The sequence below is a fragment of the Pleurodeles waltl genome, chromosome 8 (assembly GCF_031143425.1).
Source record: "Pleurodeles waltl isolate 20211129_DDA chromosome 8, aPleWal1.hap1.20221129, whole genome shotgun sequence".
Lineage (NCBI taxonomy): Eukaryota > Metazoa > Chordata > Amphibia > Caudata > Salamandridae > Pleurodeles > Pleurodeles waltl.
The window spans coordinates 448,697,776-448,718,045 of NC_090447.1; the positions used below are offsets into that span (position 1 = coordinate 448,697,776).

At 46.9% G+C, this 20,270-nt stretch overlaps 1 protein-coding gene across 1 annotated transcript in view; it reads right to left on the bottom strand.

Moving 5' to 3' along the window:
* Window positions 1-701: 701 nt before the first annotated feature.
* Window positions 702-20,270, bottom strand: part of MRPL30 (mitochondrial ribosomal protein L30) — a 240,122-nt gene continuing 220,553 nt past the window's right edge. Inside the window, exon 6 of the mRNA XM_069204380.1 lies at window positions 702-1,465. Coding sequence (XP_069060481.1) covers window positions 1,432-1,465 — 34 coding nt within the window. The 3' untranslated portion in view covers window positions 702-1,431. The remainder of the gene's footprint in view (window positions 1,466-20,270) is intronic.

The window sequence follows — 20,270 nt, forward strand, 5'->3', positions numbered from 1 at the left end:
AGTAACTTTATTCGGAAAGGGCGGCGTGACTCAAAGAATCACTTTGACTTTCAAGAACATGGTAAAAGGTGTGTAGGCTGACAGCAGCTGCAGATGTTATCATGAGCAGGAATGGCATCTTCCACAGCATAAACGTAAAATAACAAGAATGCAGAGCTTATAATGGAGGTCCGATCAAAAAAGGAAGAGCAAGGTTTAGAGCCCAAGAGGTGGAGGGAACTTCTTCTGCAAAATGTTTGCTAAAATCTAGCAGTAACTGGAAGTTTAAAATACAAGCATTGTCACACAAAAAGAATTCAGACAGAAAGCACTATTCTATATCCTTTACCCACACCACTATTAGTACCTCTTTTAATTAGGGAAACTACAAATCATAGTACATGAACTATGTTCACTTGAAGCAAGTCGGCAGATTGGCAGCAACACTAGCGCAGGAACACTTTTGTTGGCATGCAAACTTATCCTAGAATCAAACTTATGAGGTCACGCCAATGGTTAGGACCAGGATCGGTGTAGTTCTGATATGGACTTTGATGTTTCCTGACTGGAGCCATCACTTTTATGAGATAACACTCAGTAGCAAGTGACAAACATTCTTGAAAGAATGACAAAGATGGTTGTTTCAACGCTTTATACAAATGATTATTAGGCCAATTATATGGGCCATGCCATAAATAAATTTTAATAGCAAGGCATACAGATAATAAGTACAGAGAACTGACTACAGTTCTAGATACAGTCAGGCATAGATTCGCCTTCTAAGGGTGGGTAACATGTTCTCCTGTATATAGAAATCAACACGTCCTTTTATAGAACTTCTAACAAAGGTGTTCATACATTCTACATGAGTCTCAGGATATGCACCAATAGGGAACAAGTTAGAGCAAACAATTCACTATAGAATACATTCAAAATTTCTCTCAAGGTAGTACTACATTGGGGTTGCAGACATTCTCGTAGTTTGATCAAACATTCAAATTGATACATTGTATAACAATAGCCTGGGACAGTTAGTTGAAAAGTCCTTGGTAGGTACAGTAAGAGAAAGTCTCTTGTGACAGTCTATGGTTACACGTCTAATTCTTTCAATTCTTTATTTAGTACAAGAAGACAGCGATAGTCATCACATGATAGATTGTTACGTTGGTGCAAGATGGAGGACAATGTAAACAAAACTTAGGTTAGCATAAATTCGATTTGTGATGTGTTTCTCATGCAGAAAGAAACCCAACTTTCACAGCCTTCAGATGATTTCTAAATCATCATTCCTTTTCTTTAGTACATAACATCATTGATTAATTTCGGGTTTGTCTTTTTGGACTCTCCCAGGTCTTTCAAGGTGTCGTAAAGTTCACTCTGCATTTCGTTGACCTTTACATCAAGTCTCTTTCTTTTTCTTCCTCGTTGCTGACAGTTTCTTAGGCCCACAATTCATACCATTTCATGACGAAATTCCTTTGCATCACTTTAAGGAAATAAGCACACAATCAATATAAGCAACAGTGGGGTTAGAAGTAATTTCAGAATACCGCCATGTACACTACCAAGCCATTCCCCTATTTTAGCAAATCCCTTTCCAATGGATCCAAATATGGATCCTAAACCTTCCCAGGCACCTGATGTTGAAGCTAAATAAAGAGACACGGGCAAAGTTAAGTTTCATATATGGCTGTATTCATCAATTCATGGGACCATGTGTTTAAAAATAACAAATCCGATAAGAGAAACATCTGCCAGAACTTTTATGCATGAGAAACACAAAGGCGTGAAAACACATACTACAATTAGGTTACACAAAAAGGTGATTTCTTCACCACTAAGTGCAAACACATTGTGTGCTGTTCGTCAGAAGATGCATAGTGTTACACTTATATTAGGCATCTAACCAATCACAGTAAAACAACATTTTGTGATGGCAGTGTGATAAAAGATAACAGGTGTGACCTTCACATTACTCAAATGGTTGGGACATTCCAAGGTATCAACAAAGCAATTTCTTCACAACCCCGGTCCAGACCTATGTAGACATCCAAATGTCTGTCTGGTGCTGGGAGAATGAAGCAATGCATGTCGCGTGATTTAAGCAAACCTTGCATTGCAAGCTATCTGTCTATCTATTAGTCTATCTGCGGTCATCTCAATTCTGAACACACTTTGCAGGCCTTTGTCATTATTGAATATCACACACCGTGAACGAGACAAGATGGATACCACAAAAAAAAAACATGCCTCTCCATCTGATTCTTCCAACCCAGTTAGTCCATGCGTGATGTTTGTTATGTTAGTGATATAGAGTAAAGCTGCTTATTTACTCACGGTATGTGGGCACAACATTCTCAAGTTTGAATGACTATGCAAACTCTGCCTTCCTTTGCAAGAAGCAATCAAGACAAGGCGATATTACATAGTGATTGCTCTCATTGTAATCAGTTCCTTATTTATCACAGTCAAAGCATCTGCGGTGTTACTGGCAAAATGATCAACTGGGGTGTATAACTTTCTAATCTTTACGTCGTTCAATGCCACTTCTATGGATGGTATGAGTGCTCCAAAATATGTTGCCAAGTATCTGTTTGAAGCTATGTTTCCCCGTTCTTATGTGATGCGCCAGAAGGAAATCTAACATATTAGTATGATGAATTCTGGGAAAACTAGGGCTGCATAACAGCTATCTGTCCAGTTATGTGGTAGCTGGGAATAAACTGTTTTACCACATGCATAATAAAAGCCCTTTACTCTTGCATCTAAGTTTGAAAAGGTTTTCCATTTAACTAAATAGTTGGAATTGCATTCGCTCCATCCCAGCTTCTCAGCAGTTTCCTTCCCTTCTGGCTGCCGTATAATACATACATATCCCTTCTTGTTCACATCAATGTTTAATCTGGGAGATGGTTCCCTTATGGTCCCTTCACCCGTCCCAATAATGTGCTCTGCATTTGTCTTTTCTTTTCCTCTCTCTTCATCTATTCTTATCCTCTTAATTAAATTAATCTGTGAATATCCTCTCATCTTGGTTAACTTTTCAAGTTATATCATGCACGCTCCTGTTAGTGGTACTCACATTAGTAATGGGGGTAGAGAATATTATCATATTCTCACGCTGATCCCCTTGATTTAAATCCTTTGTAAAAGCGAGAAACATATTTATTAATCCAGAAATACTTATATTTACCACTGACAATTGGTACATCTTCTAACGGACCATCAAAGTAAGAATAAAAACTTTTGATAGAATTGTGATGAAAGAAAAGATTTAGGGCCTGATTTAGAACTTGGCAGACAGGTTACTCCGTCACAAGAGTGACAGATGTCTTGCCTTCCGAAATCTTAATCCCATTGAATATAATGGGATTCAGATTTTGGCGGACTGGACAGCCATCACTGTTGTGACGGAGTAACTTGTCCGCCTATTTCTAAATCAGTCCCTTAGGAAGATAGAATAGGACAAAGAGTAAGCTAAAGGTAGGTGAAAGTATGCAGCTCTCTCGGCTGTGGAAGCTGAGAGATAAGAACAAATAAAGCAATCCCCCACTTCCATGACTTTCACATATTCAGCCAACATTTGATAATATACATTATAACTATACATTCTCACATGCTGCGGTATATGTGTCACCTTACTCTTAGGTGGGGAATATCTAACTACAGGTCCAATAGTGGAAATGATTGACACATGAGGGATATCTTCTCCCAGCAAAAAGACAATTAACAGTCATCCAAACAAGGGAACTGAAATGATAACTGCCAGGCTTACAAGTAGCGTTTTGCACTGATGCTGTGCCATGTTAGTGTAGGAAAGTACCATCTTGCCTGGCATGTTACCCCAATTTTTACTTGTGTGTCAGTTTGTTTTTGCATGTCTCACTGGGATCCTGCTAGCCAGGACCCCAGTAGTCATAGTTGGGGCCTGAATGTGTGTTCCCTGTGTAGTTATTAACTGTGTCACTGAGGCTCTGCTAATCAGAACCTTAGTACTTATGCTCTCTCTGCCTTTAAAATTGCCACTAAGGGCTAGTGACCATTTTCACCAATTCTAATTGGCACACTGGAACACCCTTAATATTCCCAAGTATATGGTGTCTAGGTACCCATGGTATTAGGGTTCCAGGAGATCTTTATGAGCTGCAGCATTTCTTTTGCCACCCATAGGGAGCTCAGACGAATAATACACAGGACTGCCACTGCAGCCTGAGTGAAATAATGTCCACGTTATTTCACAGCCATTTTACACTGCACTTAAGTAACTTATAAGTCACCTATATGTCTAACCCTCACTCGGTGAAGGTTAGGTGCAAAGTTACTAAGTGTGAGGGCACCCTGGCACTAGCCAAGGTGCCCCCACATAGTTCAGTGCAATTTCCCCGGACTTTGTGAGTTTAGGGACACCATTACACGTGTGCACTACATAGAGGTCAATACCTATATGTAGCTTTACAATGGTAACTCCGAATATGGCCATGTAACATGTCTAAGATCATGGAATTGTCCCCCTATGCCAAATCTGGTATTGGGGTGCCAATCCCATGCATCCCCGGGGCTCCAGCATGGACCCCAGGCACAGCCAAACCAGCTCACTCGGGTTTTCACTGCAGCTACCGCTGCTGCCAACCCACAGACAGGCTTCTGCACTCCTGGGGTCTGGGCAGCCCAGTCCTAGGAAGGTAGAACAAAGCATTACCTCTGAGAGAGGGTGTTACACCCTCTCCCTTTGGAAATAGGTGTTAAGGGCCTGAGGAGTAGCCTTTCCTGGCCTCTGGAAATGCTTTGAAGGGCACAGATGGTGCCCTCCTTGCATAAACCAGTCTACACCAGTTCAGGGAACCCCCAGCGCTGCTCTGGCCCGAAACTGGACAAAGGAAACGGGAGTGACCACTCCCCTGTCTATCACCACCCCAGGGGTGCTGCCTAGAGCTCCTCCAGTGTGTCCCAGACCTCTGCCATCTCGAATCCAGAGGTGTGAGGGCACAATGGAGGCCTCTGAGTCTCCAGTGCCAGCAGGTGACGTCAGAGACCCCTCCTGATAGGTGCTTACCTGACTGGGTGGGCAATGCTCCTCTGAGGGCTATTTAGGGTCTCTCCTGCGGGCTTTTCCTCAGATAACGAATGCAAGAGCTCACCAGAATTCCTCTGCATCTCCCTCTTCGACTTCTGCCAAGGATCGACCGCTGACTGCTCCAGGACGCCTGCAAAACTGCAACAAAGTAGCAAGAAGAGTACCAGCGACATTGTAGCACCTAATCCTGCCGGCTTTCTTGACTCTTTCCTGGTGGTGCATGCTCTGGGGGCTGTCTGCGTTCACCCTGCACTGGAAGCCAAGAAGAAATCTCCTGTGGGTCAAAGGAATCTTCACCCTAATAACGCAGGCACCAAACTTCTGCTTCACTGGTCCTCTGGGTCCCTTCTCATCATGACGAGCGTGGTCCCTGGAACACAGGTGCTGGATCCAAGTGCCCCTGACAGTCCAGTGGTCCATCTGTCCAAATTTGGTGGAGGTAAGTGCTTGTCTCCCCTCGCCAGACAGTAATTTTGTGTACTGCGCGAACTGCAGCTGCTAGGGCTTCTGTGCACTTTTGCAAGGAATCCTTCATGCACAGCACAGCCCAGGTCCCCAGCACTCCGTCCTGCATTGCTCAACTCGCTGAGTTGACCACCGGCTTCGTGGGACCCTCTTTTGTAGTGTTGAGACGACAGCCGTGCTCAGTTTTCTTGAACCCGTGTTCAAGTACTTCTGTGGGTGCTGCCTTCTTGTGCATGGGCTGTCTGTGTTGCTGAGCGCCCCCTCTGTCTCCTCTTCTAAGTGGCGACCTCCTGGTCCTTCCTGAGCCCGGGCAGCACCCTTTTTCTTCAACCGTGACCTTTACAGCTAGCATGGCTTGTTTGGGTTCTTTCTCTAAAGAAACAACTCTGCATCCTCCAGCACCCTGTGGGACATCTTCTATGCAAAGGAGAAGTTCCGGAGGCAGCAATTTTGTACCTTCATCCGGGGTTTAGTGGGCTCCTGCCCCCCCCGGACACTTTTGTGACTCTTGGACTTGGTCCCCTTCTTTTACAAGTCCTCAGGTCCAGGAATCCATCTTCAGTGCTTTGCAGTCAGTTGTGGTCTTTGCAGAATCTCCTATCACAACTGTAGTGTGTTTCTGGGGAAATAGGGTCACTTTACTCCTACTTTTCAGGGTCTTGGGGTGGGGTATCTTGGACACCCTTAGTGTTTTCTAACACTCCCAGCGACCCTCTACTGTGTTGCCCCAAGGCCTATTGCATCCTATTGTATTCTACAGTGTTTGCACTAATTTTCTAACTGTTTACTTACCTGATTTTGGTTTGTGTGTATATTTTGTGTATTTAACTGTAGCTTTTGGCAACCGTCTTTAGTTGGACCACGGCTCTTGGAGGTGCATGAGATCTCTCCCTCTGATGAGACTGAGTCACTCTCTGAGATGGAGCTTCCTTGCCCCAACCCAACCTCCACTCCTTGCGATATTTGATGCAGCAGATTGGTTTCAGCCTTCCATGAATTTTAATTCTTCTGAAGGATGCAAATTCTTAATCAAGTGGTTAGTATCACAGTGGTTGCAGGAACTACAGCACTCTCATCTTCCTTATGCTCTAACTTATACTCATCCGAGAGAGACTGTGGACCCTTAGTCTGGTCTTCCTCTTTTTCTGAAGCTCCAGACACCTCAAACCTGGGGCAACTCGAGGAATTAGTGGATGTTGGCTCTGCTTCTTTCTCTTCATGCCTCGCAGTCTTGGTGTGGGAGGCATGTATCCAGTTCAGAAGAACAGCACATTTGACAGAAGACCAACACATTTGACAGCAGTGTTGGTGACCAGAATCACCTGGTAAGGTCCTCTCCAGCACTTCTCCAAACAAGACTTGTGGATGTGTTTCTTTCATGTGGATCCAAACAACAGGGTTCAAGTTGTGCCATGGTGACATCTCAGACAGCTGGGGTAGCGGTGTTGATCTGATGAGAGATAGAATACATCACATCAGACCATCCCTTGCAGTACTTGAGGACCTGGCCATCTGTGAAATTCAAAATCAGCACCCTGTGAGGAGACAATCCAATACTCTTACAAGGGATACTACAAATGATCACTAGTACTAAGGGATGTGTCATTTGAGCAACATGGAGGCACATACTTTAGCCAGTTTAGCCTTGATTGTCCCATTCAGCCTCTCTACAGCACCTGATGCTTCTGGCCTTTTAACTACAGTGGACTCTTTGGTCAATCCCTAAAGCTGTGCACAGTAACTGCATTATCATCTGCTGAAAATAGGTTCCTTGATCTGATTCAAGATATACTGGCGTCCCCAATCACAGTATAAATTCCTGCAGTAATGGTTTGATGACTGTTAGGCTGTCACATCTTTAGGTGGGATATGCCTCAACACATCATGAGAACAGACACATGCTGACGTGGATGTACCTCAGTTGGTTACACTGGGGCATCTCGACAAGGTCAATCTGGAGATGGTTGAAGGAACCATTAGACTTTCCAGTGGGTCGCGGTCGCAACGCTTTTGCCCATGTTCTGTTTTTGGCACATAACACACCACTGACAAACATTTTCTGCCGTTGGTCTGTAATGAATGTTGCATCAATACAATTGAAACGGGGACACCATTCCATGTCTACCTATATGGGTTAGACTGGTTTCCCCTCACTGGACACCCAAATATCACTGGCATCCCTCACAAGTTTTATCTTCTTTGTTTTGGCATTCTCTACCTCTGGGGCAGTATGTTGCAATTCCCTGAGTTCATTGAAAGTACGTACAGTACTCAATAACATAATGGATACAGTTTCTCCTTCTGCGTTACATGGTTTATCCAAATGGAAGGTGCTTGAGTCAAGAGCACAGTATCAGGCATTCTCGTCTGTGTAACGGTTGCCTTTGGTAACAAAATCATGCTTGCTGTTTTGTGCAGCACGCTTGACCACAGCAATTTCCTTTCACATTTGAAATCACCCAATAAATTTGAAACATGCAACCCATTACAGATGGGGGTGCCGGCTGATGTAAAAGATCCTCACTGTGACCATAACTGGCTGAACTCATGCACAACTCCAAATTCATACTGGCTGCCCATGCAATTACTGACTTGTGCGCATCTGAGATACAGCAGGCTCTGGTAAGGGTAATCATTTTAGCCTCTTGTGCTGACATTACATGACACAAGGAAGATGCTTCTACAACTCCACTCAGTGTACTTAGAGCATAAGCGGCTCTCAAAATGCTGTGTCGGTCCCTCAGACAAGACCCTTCAACAAAAACGGAAAGGTCAGAACCAGGAAGAGGTACATCCAGTATATCAGGTCTCGGTTTTGTGCACAGCTTAATAACACTAACGCAGTCATGATTGAATTTGCTTTCATCTGCCCTTCTGGAGTTGAAAACAGAGATGCAGGATTTAGTGTATTGCATCTCCAAATGGAACCATTCTACGTGGCCAAAATGGTTATCTCATAGCAGGTTAGGTGACTATTTGTCAGCTGTTGGGTTCTGGTTAATCTCCTAAGGCTCTTGATAGAATGGGGTACTATTACAATGAATGGGTAGCCTATCACTGTTCCCTTGGTTTGCTGAATACTAAGGCTTACCGCTACAACCCCTTTGAGACAACCAGACAAGGCTGCTACCGCCGGATCAAAAGTAGCTCAGAAACATCCAATGGGGCGCTTAGTCACCCCCCATGAGCTTGTGTTGGTACAGACAGTGCACACCTATCTTTTTGTGACAATTGAGAACATATTCTTTTGTATGGTCTTGCATTGCTATGAAGCAGAAGTTTGAGCTCCTGAAAGGCATCCATGCTTTCAGCATCCTTTGGTACTGGGTGATTGTAGGAGGCTGGACTGGCTTGTAGTGAGTACCAAGGGGTACTTGCACCTTGCACCAGGCCCAGTTATCCCTTATTAGTGTATAGGGTGTCTAGCAGCTTAGGCTGATAGATAATGGTAGCTTAGCAGAGCAGCTTAGGCTGAACTAGGAGACGTGTGAAGCTACTACAGTACCACTTAGTGTCATATTGTGAGAAGGTAGCCTCTTTCTAGCCTTGTTACCCCCACTTTTGGCCTGTTTGTGAGTGTATGTCAGGGTGTTTGTCACTGTTTTCACTGTCTCACTGGGATCCTGATAGCCAGGCCTCAGTGCTCATAGTGAAAACACTATGGTTTCAGTATGTTTGTTATGTGTCACTGGGATCCTGCTGGTCAGGACCCCAGTGCTCATAGGTTTGTGGCCTATATGTATGTGTCACTGGGACCCTGTCACACAGGGCCCCAGTGCTCATAGGTGTGCATGTATATGTTCCCTGTGTGGTGCCTAACTGTCTCACTGAGGCTCTGCTAACCAGAACCTCAGTGGTTATGCTCTCTCATTACTTTCAAATTGTCACTAACAGGCTAGTGACCAATTTTACCAATTTACATTGGCTTACTGGAACACCCTTATAATTCCCTAGTATATGGTACTGAGGTCCCAGGGTATTGGGGTTCCAGGAGATCCCTACGGGCTGCAGCATTTCTTTTGCCACCCATAGGGAGCTCTGACAATTCTTACACAGGTCTGCCACTGCAGCCTGAGTGAAATAACGTCCACGTTATTTCACAGCCATTTTACACTGCACTTAAGTAACTTATAAGTCACCTATATGTCTAACCTTTACCTGGTAAAGGTTAGGTGCAAAGTTACTTAGTGTGAGGGCACCCTGGCACTAGCCAAGGTGCCCCCACATTGTTCAGAGCCAATTCACTGAACTTTGTGAGTGCGGGGACACCATTACACGCGTGCACTACATATAGGTCACTACCTATATGTAGCTTCACCATGGTAACTCCGAATATGGCCATGTAACATGTCTATGATCATGGAATTGCCCCCTCTATGCCATCCTGGCATTGTTGGTACAATTCCATGATCCCAGTGGTCTGTAGCACAGACCCTGGTACTGCCAGACTGCCCTTCCTGGGGTTTCACTACAGCTGCTGCTGCTGCCAACCCCTCAGACAGGCAGCTGCCCTCCTGGGGTCCAGCCAGGCCTGGCCCAGGATGGCAGAACAAAGAACTTCCTCTGAGAGAGGGTGTGACACCCTCTCCCTTTGGAAAATGGTGTGAAGGCAGGGGAGGAGTAGCCTCCCCCAGCCTCTGGAAATGCTTTGTTGGGCACAGATGTGCCCAATTCTGCATAAGCCAGTCTACACCGGTTCAGGGACCCCTTAGCCCCTGCTCTGGCGCGAAACTGGACAAAGGAAAGGGGAGTGACCACTCCCCTGACCTGCACCTCCCCTGGGAGGTGTCCAGAGCTCCTCCAGTGTGCTCCAGACCTCTGCCATCTTGGAAACAGAGGTGCTGCTGGCACACTGGACTGCTCTGAGTGGCCAGTGCCACCAGGTGACGTCAGAGACTCCTGCTGATAGGCTCCTTCAGGTGTTAGTAGCCTTTCCTCTCTCCTAGGTAGCCAAACCCTCTTTTCTGGCTATTTAGGGTCTCTGTCTCTGGGGAAACTTTAGATAACGAATGCATGAGCTCAGCCGAGTTCCTCTGCATCTCCCTCTTCACCTTCTGATAAGGAATCGACCGCTGACCGCGCTGGAAGCCTGCAAACCTGCAACATAGTAGCAAAGACGACTACTGCAACTCTGTAACGCTGATCCTGCCGCCTTCTCGACTGTTTTCCTGCTTGTGCATGCTGTGGGGGTAGTCTGCCTCCTCTCTGCACCAGAAGCTCCGAAGAAATCTCCCGTGGGTCGACGGAATCTTCCCCCTGCAACCGCAGGCACCAAAAAGCTGCATCTCCGGTCCCTTGGGTCTCCTCTCAGCACGACGAGCGAGGTCCCTCGAATCCAGCGACACCGTCCAAGTGACCCCCACGGTCCAGTGACTCTTCAGCCCAAGTTTGGTGGAGGTAAGTCCTTGCCTCACCTCGCTGGGCTGCATTGCTGGGAACCGCGACTTTGCAAGCTTCTCCGGCCCCTGTGCACTTCCGGCGGAAATCCTTCGTGCACAGCCAAGCCTGGGTCCACGGCACTCTAACCTGCATTGCACGACTTTCTAAGTTGGTCTCCGGCGACGTGGGACTCCTTTGTGCAACTTCGGCGAGCACCGTTTCACGCATCCTCGTAGTGCCTGTTTCTGGCACTTCTCCGGGTGCTACCTGCTTCAGTGAGGGCTCTTTGTCTTGCTCGACGTCCCCTCTCTCTGCAGGTCCAATTTGCGACCTCCTGGTCCCTCCTGGGCCCCAGCAGCGTCCAAAAACGCCAAACGCACGATTTGCGTGTAGCAAGGCTTGTTGGCGTCCATCCGGCGGGAAAACACTTCTGCACGACTCTCCAAGGCGTGGGGGATCCATCCTCCAAAGGGGAAGTCTCTAGCCCTTGTCGTTCCTGCAGTATTCACAGTTCTTCAGCCTAGTAAGAGCTTCTTTGCACCAACCGCTGGCATTTCTTGGGCATCTGCCCATCTCCGAGCTGCTTGTGACTTTTGGACTTGGTCCCCTTGTTCCACAGGTACCTTCAGACAGGAATCCATCGTTGTTGCATTGCTGATTTGTGTTTTCCTTGCATTCTCCCTCTAACACGACTATTTTGTCCTTAGGGGAACTTTGGTGCACTTTGCACTCACTTTTCAGGGTCTTGGGGAGGGTTATTTTTCTAACTCTCACTATTTTCTAATAGTCCCAGCGACCCTCTACAAGGTCACATAGGTTTGGGGTCCATTCGTGGTTCACATTCCACTTTTGGAGTATATGGTTTGTGTTGCCCCTATCCCTATGTTTCCCCATTGCATCCTATTGTAACTATACATTGTTTGCACTGTTTTCTAAGACTATACTGCATATTTTTGCTATTGTGTATATATATCTTGTGTATATTTCCTATCCTCTCACTGAGGGTACACTCTAAGATACTTTGGCATATTGTCATAAAAATAAAGTACCTTTATTTTTAGTATAACTGTGTATTGTGTTTTCTTATGATATTGTGCATATGACACTAAGTGGTACTGTAGTAGCTTCACACGTCTCCTAGTTCAGCCTGAGCTGCTTTGCTAAGCTACCATTATCTATCAGCCTAAGCTGCTAGACACCCTATACACTAATAAGGGATAACTGGGCCTGGTGCAAGGTGCAAGTACCCCTTGGTACTCACTACAAGCCAGTCCAGCCTCCTACATTGGTTGTGCAGTGGTGGGATAAGTGCTTTGAGACTACTTACCACTCTTGTCATTGTACTTTTCATAAGAGAAAAATATACAAAACAAGGTCAGTGTATATACACATAGCCAAAAAGTTTTGCATTTCCTCTTTTCACTCTTTTCTAAGTGCTGAAAAGTACTTCTAAACTTTCAAAAAGTTCTTAAAAGTTTAAAAAGTTTTTTTCTGTCTTTCCAAAAAGTTCTGAAAACTTTTTTTCTCTTTGTCTATCACTTTAACTCTCTCTAAAAATGTCTGGCACAGGCCAAAAAGTTGAACTGTCCAAACTTGCATATGATCACCTTAGCTGGAAAGGAGCAAGGAGTCTCTGCATAGAGAGAGGTTTGAGTGTAGGGAAGAATCCTTCCTTAGAACTGTTAATTAATATGCTTAGAGTACAGGATAAGGCCATAAGTGCCCAATCTGTAGAAAAAGTAGCTAATGGTTCTCAATCTGATCCAGGGACTCCCCCAGGAAAAGGTTCAGGAAAGAAACTTCTCAGCCTGCCCATTACTAGACAGTCTAGCATAGTTGGTACAGAGGTTGAATCACACCATACTGATGGTGTGCTCTCACATTATGCTGGTAGCCAAGCTGTTAGGGTGCCCTCTGTAAGGGACAGGTCTCCTTCTGTTCATTCCCATCATACCTCTGTATCTAGAAATGTCCCTCCCACCCACCCTGATGACAGATTGTTAGAAAGGGAGCTCAATAGATTGAGAGTGGAACAAACCAGACTGAAGCTCAAGAAGCAACAGCTGGATTTGGATAGACAGTCTTTAGAAATAGAGAGGGAAAGACAGAAGTTGGGTTTAGATACCCATGGTGGCAGCAGCAGTATTCCCCATAGTCATCCTGCAAAAGAGCATGATTCCAGGAATCTGCACAAGATAGTTCCCCCTTATAAGGAGGGGGATGACATTAACAAGTGGTTTGCTGCACTTGAGAGGGCCTGTGCTGTACAGGATGTCCCTCAAAAGCAGTGGGCTGCTATCCTATGGCTATCATTTAGTGGAAAAGGTAGGGATAGGCTCCTTACTGTGAAAGAAAATGATGCTAATAATTTCCAAGTTCTTAAGAATGCACTCCTGGATGGTTATGGCTTAACCACTGAACAGTACAGGATAAAGTTCAGAGAGACCAAAAAGGAGTCTTCACAAGACTGGGTTGATTTCATTGACCATTCAGTGAAGGCCTTGGAGGGGTGGTTACATGGCAGTAAAGTTACTGATTATGAAAGCCTGTATAACACAATCCTGAGAGAGCATATACTTAATAATTGTGTGTCTGATTTGTTGCACCAGTACCTGGTAGACTCTGATCTGACCTCTCCCCAAGAATTGGGAAAGAAGGCAGACAAATGGGTCAGAACAAGGGTGAACAGAAAAGTTCATACAGGGGGTGACAAAGATGGCAATAAGAAGAAAGATGGTGAAAAATCTCAAGATAAGCATGGGGATAAGGGTAAAACCAAAGATCCCACTTCAAATCTTAAACACTCTTCAGAGGGTGGGGATAAAACAAATTCTTCCTCTTCTTCCCAACCTGCACACATTAAAAAGCCTTGGTGCTTTGTGTGTAAAAACAGAGGCCATAGGCCAGGGGATAAGTCCTGTCCAGGTAAACCCCCTGAGCCTACCACCACTAATACATCAAGCTCTAGTGCCCCTAGCAGTAGTGGTACTAGTGGTGGGACTGCTGGCAACAGTCAAGCAAAGGGTGTAGTTGGGTTCACTTATGGGTCCATAGTGGAAACTGATGTAATCAGTCCCAAGACAGTTTCTGTCACACCTAGTGGCATTGGCCTTGCCACACTGGCTGCTTGTCCCCTTACAATGGATAAGTACAGGCAGACAGTTTCAATAAATGGTGTTGAGGCCTTGGCCTACAGGGACACAGGTGCCAGTTTCACTTTGGTGACTGAAAACCTAGTGCCTCCTGAACAACACATCATTGGACAACAGTATAAGATTATTGATGTCCATAACTCCACTAAGTTTCTTCCCTTAGCTATAATTCAGTTTAGTTGGGGTGGAGTTACTGGCCCTAAGCAGGTGGTGGTATCACCTAGCTTACCTGTAGACTGTCTCTTAGGTAATGACCTAGAGGCCTCAGGTTGGGCTGATGTAGAGTTTTATGCCCATGCAGCCATGCTGGGCATCCCTGAGGAATTGTTCCCTTTCATTTCAAGTGAAATGAAAAAGCAAAGGAGAGAAGGCCTGAAAACTCAGGATCCCTCTCCATCAACAGGTAAAAAGGGTATCACAGTATCCCCTAACCACCCTACCATTCAGGATACTATTCCTGTGGTGGGAGAAACCTCTCCTGGGGTGGCACCTGTTCCAAGGGAATCATCAGCTGGCATAGCTGGGCTCCCTGAGGTAGAAGTACCTCTCTGTGGGATAACTAACATTGGTGAGAAAAAGAGCACCATTTTAGTTAACATGGAGCATCCCTCCAACCCTCCCAGAGAAACTTTAGTGCAGAAACCCTGCACTACCTCACAACACTTAGGACAGCATCCCTGCCCTAGTGTGGAGCTCATAGGACAGCATCCCTGCCCTGCTCCAACTCAAGAGAAACAGCATCCCTGTTCTCTCTTCCAGCCAGATGGACAAAGTTTTTGCCCAGCTATGGCTTTTCTGAGACAGCATCCCTGTCTGGCATTTCCATCACTACAAATAGGTTCAGTGGACAATTCCCACTGCTCTAAACTAAAACTTACTGATAGAAACTCTGAAAATACATCTTCACATTGTTGCTTAGCTAAAAAACTTCAAACAGGGTGGTTTACATCCCCACAGGGAAGTAACCATATAGTGGATGATAAAGGGAGTAACCAGTCTATTGCAGAGCTACTCTCTACTTATCACCACTTAGACAATAAAGTCTCAACTGGCCAAGGTTAGCCTTATTGTCCTTCGTTTGGGGGGGGGGTTGTGTGAGAAGGTAGCCTCTTTCTAGCCTTGTTACCCCCACTTTTGGCCTGTTTGTGAGTGTATGTCAGGGTGTTTGTCACTGTTTTCACTGTCTCACTGGGATCCTGATAGCCAGGCCTCAGTGCTCATAGTGAAAACACTATGGTTTCAGTATGTTTGTTATGTGTCACTGGGATCCTGCTGGTCAGGACCCCAGTGCTCATAGGTTTGTGGCCTATATGTATGTGTCACTGGGACCCTGTCACACAGGGCCCCAGTGCTCATAGGTGTGCATGTATATGTTCCCTGTGTGGTGCCTAACTGTCTCACTGAGGCTCTGCTAACCAGAACCTCAGTGGTTATGCTCTCTCATTACTTTCAAATTGTCACTAACAGGCTAGTGACCAATTTTACCAATTTACATTGGCTTACTGGAACACCCTTATAATTCCCTAGTATATGGTACTGAGGTCCCAGGGTATTGGGGTTCCAGGAGATCCCTACGGGCTGCAGCATTTCTTTTGCCACCCATAGGGAGCTCTGACAATTCTTACACAGGTCTGCCACTGCAGCCTGAGTGAAATAACGTCCACGTTATTTCACAGCCATTTTACACTGCACTTAAGTAACTTATAAGTCACCTATATGTCTAACCTTTACCTGGTAAAGGTTAGGTGCAAAGTTACTTAGTGTGAGGGCACCCTGGCACTAGCCAAGGTGCCCCCACATTGTTCAGAGCCAATTCACTGAACTTTGTGAGTGCGGGGACACCATTACACGCGTGCACTACATATAGGTCACTACCTATATGTAGCTTCACCATGGTAACTCCGAATATGGCCATGTAACATGTCTATGATCATGGAATTGCCCCCTCTATGCCATCCTGGCATTGTTGGTACAATTCCATGATCCCAGTGGTCTGTAGCACAGACCCTGGTACTGCCAGACTGCCCTTCCTGGGGTTTCACTACAGCTGCTGCTGCTGCCAACCCCTCAGACAGGCAGCTGCCCTCCTGGGGTCCAGCCAGGCCTGGCCCAGGATGGCAGAACAAAGAACTTCCTCTGAGAGAGGGTGTGACACCCTCTCCCTTTGGAAAATGGTGTGAAGGCAGGGGAGGAGTAGCCTCCCCCAGCCTCTGGAAATGCTTTGTTGGGCACAGATGTGCCCAATTCTGCATAAGCCAGTCTACACCGGTTCAGGGACCCCTTAGCCCCTGCTCTGGCGCGAAACTGGACAAAGGAAAGGGGAGTGACCACTCCCCTGACCTGCACCTCCCCTGGGAGGTGTCCAGAGCTCCTCCAGTGTGCTCCAGACCTCTGCCATCTTGGAAACAGAGGTGCTGCTGGCACACTGGACTGCTCTGAGTGGCCAGTGCCACCAGGTGACGTCAGAGACTCCTGCTGATAGGCTCCTTCAGGTGTTAGTAGCCTTTCCTCTCTCCTAGGTAGCCAAACCCTCTTTTCTGGCTATTTAGGGTCTCTGTCTCTGGGGAAACTTTAGATAACGAATGCATGAGCTCAGCCGAGTTCCTCTGCATCTCCCTCTTCACCTTCTGATAAGGAATCGACCGCTGACCGCGCTGGAAGCCTGCAAACCTGCAACATAGTAGCAAAGACGACTACTGCAACTCTGTAACGCTGATCCTGCCGCCTTCTCGACTGTTTTCCTGCTTGTGCATGCTGTGGGGGTAGTCTGCCTCCTCTCTGCACCAGAAGCTCCGAAGAAATCTCCCGTGGGTCGACGGAATCTTCCCCCTGCAACCGCAGGCACCAAAAAGCTGCATCTCCGGTCCCTTGGGTCTCCTCTCAGCACGACGAGCGAGGTCCCTCGAATCCAGCGACACCGTCCAAGTGACCCCCACGGTCCAGTGACTCTTCAGCCCAAGTTTGGTGGAGGTAAGTCCTTGCCTCACCTCGCTGGGCTGCATTGCTGGGAACCGCGACTTTGCAAGCTTCTCCGGCCCCTGTGCACTTCCGGCGGAAATCCTTCGTGCACAGCCAAGCCTGGGTCCACGGCACTCTAACCTGCATTGCACGACTTTCTAAGTTGGTCTCCGGCGACGTGGGACTCCTTTGTGCAACTTCGGCGAGCACCGTTTCACGCATCCTCGTAGTGCCTGTTTCTGGCACTTCTCCGGGTGCTACCTGCTTCAGTGAGGGCTCTTTGTCTTGCTCGACGTCCCCTCTCTCTGCAGGTCCAATTTGCGACCTCCTGGTCCCTCCTGGGCCCCAGCAGCGTCCAAAAACGCCAAACGCACGATTTGCGTGTAGCAAGGCTTGTTGGCGTCCATCCGGCGGGAAAACACTTCTGCACGACTCTCCAAGGCGTGGGGGATCCATCCTCCAAAGGGGAAGTCTCTAGCCCTTGTCGTTCCTGCAGTATTCACAGTTCTTCAGCCTAGTAAGAGCTTCTTTGCACCAACCGCTGGCATTTCTTGGGCATCTGCCCATCTCCGAGCTGCTTGTGACTTTTGGACTTGGTCCCCTTGTTCCACAGGTACCTTCAGACAGGAATCCATCGTTGTTGCATTGCTGATTTGTGTTTTCCTTGCATTCTCCCTCTAACACGACTATTTTGTCCTTAGGGGAACTTTGGTGCACTTTGCACTCACTTTTCAGGGTCTTGGGGAGGGTTATTTTTCTAACTCTCACTATTTTCTAATAGTCCCAGCGACCCTCTACAAGGTCACATAGGTTTGGGGTCCATTCGTGGTTCACATTCCACTTTTGGAGTATATGGTTTGTGTTGCCCCTATCCCTATGTTTCCCCATTGCATCCTATTGTAACTATACATTGTTTGCACTGTTTTCTAAGACTATACTGCATATTTTTGCTATTGTGTATATATATCTTGTGTATATTTCCTATCCTCTCACTGAGGGTACACTCTAAGATACTTTGGCATATTGTCATAAAAATAAAGTACCTTTATTTTTAGTATAACTGTGTATTGTGTTTTCTTATGATATTGTGCATATGACACTAAGTGGTACTGTAGTAGCTTCACACGTCTCCTAGTTCAGCCTGAGCTGCTTTGCTAAGCTACCATTATCTATCAGCCTAAGCTGCTAGACACCCTATACACTAATAAGGGATAACTGGGCCTGGTGCAAGGTGCAAGTACCCCTTGGTACTCACTACAAGCCAGTCCAGCCTCCTACACATATGCACAATATCATAAGAAAACACAATACACAGTTATACTAAAAATAAAGGTACTTTATTTTTATGACAATATGCCAAAGTATCTTAGAGTGTACCCTCAGTGAGAGGATAGGAAATATACACAAGATATATATACACAATAGAAAAAATATGCAGTATAGTCTTAGAAAACAGTGCAAACAATGTATAGTTACAATAGGATGCAATGGGGAAACATAGGGATAGGGGCAACACAAACCATATACTCCAGAAGTGGAATGCGAACCACGAATGGACCCCAAACCTATGTGACCTTGTAGAGGGTCGCTGGGACTATCAGAAAATAGTGAGAGTTAGAAAAATAACCCTCCCCAAGACCCTGAAAAGTGAGTGCAAAGTGCACTAAAGTTCCCCTAAGGACAAAATAGTCGTGTTAGAGGGAGAATGCAAGGAAAACACAAATCAGCAATGCAACAACGATGGATTCCTGTCTGAAGGTACCTGTGGAACAAGGGGACCAAGTCCAAAAGTCACAAGCAGCTCGGAGATGGGCAGATGCCCAAGAAATGCCAGCGGTTGGTGCAAAGAAGCTCTTACTAGGCTGAAGAACTGTGAATACTGCAGGAACGACAAGGGTTAGAGACTTCCCCTTTGGAGGACGGATCCCCCACGCCTTGGAGAGTCGTGCAGAAGTGTTTTCCCGCCGGATGGACGCCAACAAGCCTTGCTACACGCAAATCGTGCGTTTGGCGTTTTTGGACGCTGCTGGGGCCCAGGAGGGACCAGAAGGTCGCAAATTGGACCTGCAGAGAGAGGGGACGTCGAGCAAGACAAAGAGCCCTCACTGAAGCAGGTAGCACCCGGAGAAGTGCCAGAAATAGGCACTACGAGGATGCGTGAAACGGTGCTCGCCGAAGTTGCACAAAGGAGTCCCACGTCGCCGGAGACCAACTTAGAAAGTCGTGCAATGCAGGTTAGAGTGCCGTGGACCCAGGCTTGGCTGTGCACGAAGGATTTCCGCCGGAAGTGCACAGGGGCCGGAGTAGCTTGCAAAGTCGCGGTTCCCAGCAATGCAGCCCAGCGAGGTGAGGCAAGGACTTACCTCCACCAAACTTGGGCTGAAGAGTCACTGGACTGTGGGGGTCACTTGGACGGTGTCGCTGGATTCGAGGGACCTCGCTCGTCGTGCTGAGAGGAGACCCAAGGGACCGGAGATGCAGCTTTTTGGTGCCTGCGGTTGCAGGGGGAAGATTCCGTCGACCCACGGGAGATTTCTTCGGAGCTTCTGGTGCAGAGAGGAGGCAGACTACCCCCACAGCATGCACAAGCAGGAAAGCAGTCGAGAAGGCGGCAGGATCAGCGTTACAGAGTTGCAGTAGTCGTCTTTGCTACTATGTTGCAGGTTTGCAGGCTTCCAGCGCGGTCAGCGGTCGATTCCTTATCAGAAGGTGAAGAGGGAGATGCAGAGGAACTCGGCTGAGCTCATGCATTCGTTATCTAAAGTTTCCCCAGAGACAGAGACCCTAAATAGCCAGAAAAGAGGGTTTGGCTACCTAGGAGAGAGGAAAGGCTACTAACACCTGAAGGAGCCTATCAGCAGGAGTCTCTGACGTCACCTGGTGGCACTGGCCACTCAGAGCAGTCCAGTGTGCCAGCAGCACCTCTGTTTCCAAGATGGCAGAGGTCTGGAGCACACTGGAGGAGCTCTGGACACCTCCCAGGGGAGGTGCAGGTCAGGGGAGTGGTCACTCCCCTTTCCTTTGTCCAGTTTCGCGCCAGAGCAGGGGCTAAGGGGTCCCTGAACCGGTGTAGACTGGCTTATGCAGAATTGGGCACATCTGTGCCCAACAAAGCATTTCCAGAGGCTGGGGGAGGCTACTCCTCCCCTGCCTTCACACCATTTTCCAAAGGGAGAGGGTGTCACACCCTCTCTCAGAGGAAGTTCTTTGTTCTGCCATCCTGGGCCAGGCCTGGCTGGACCCCAGGAGGGCAGCTGCCTGTC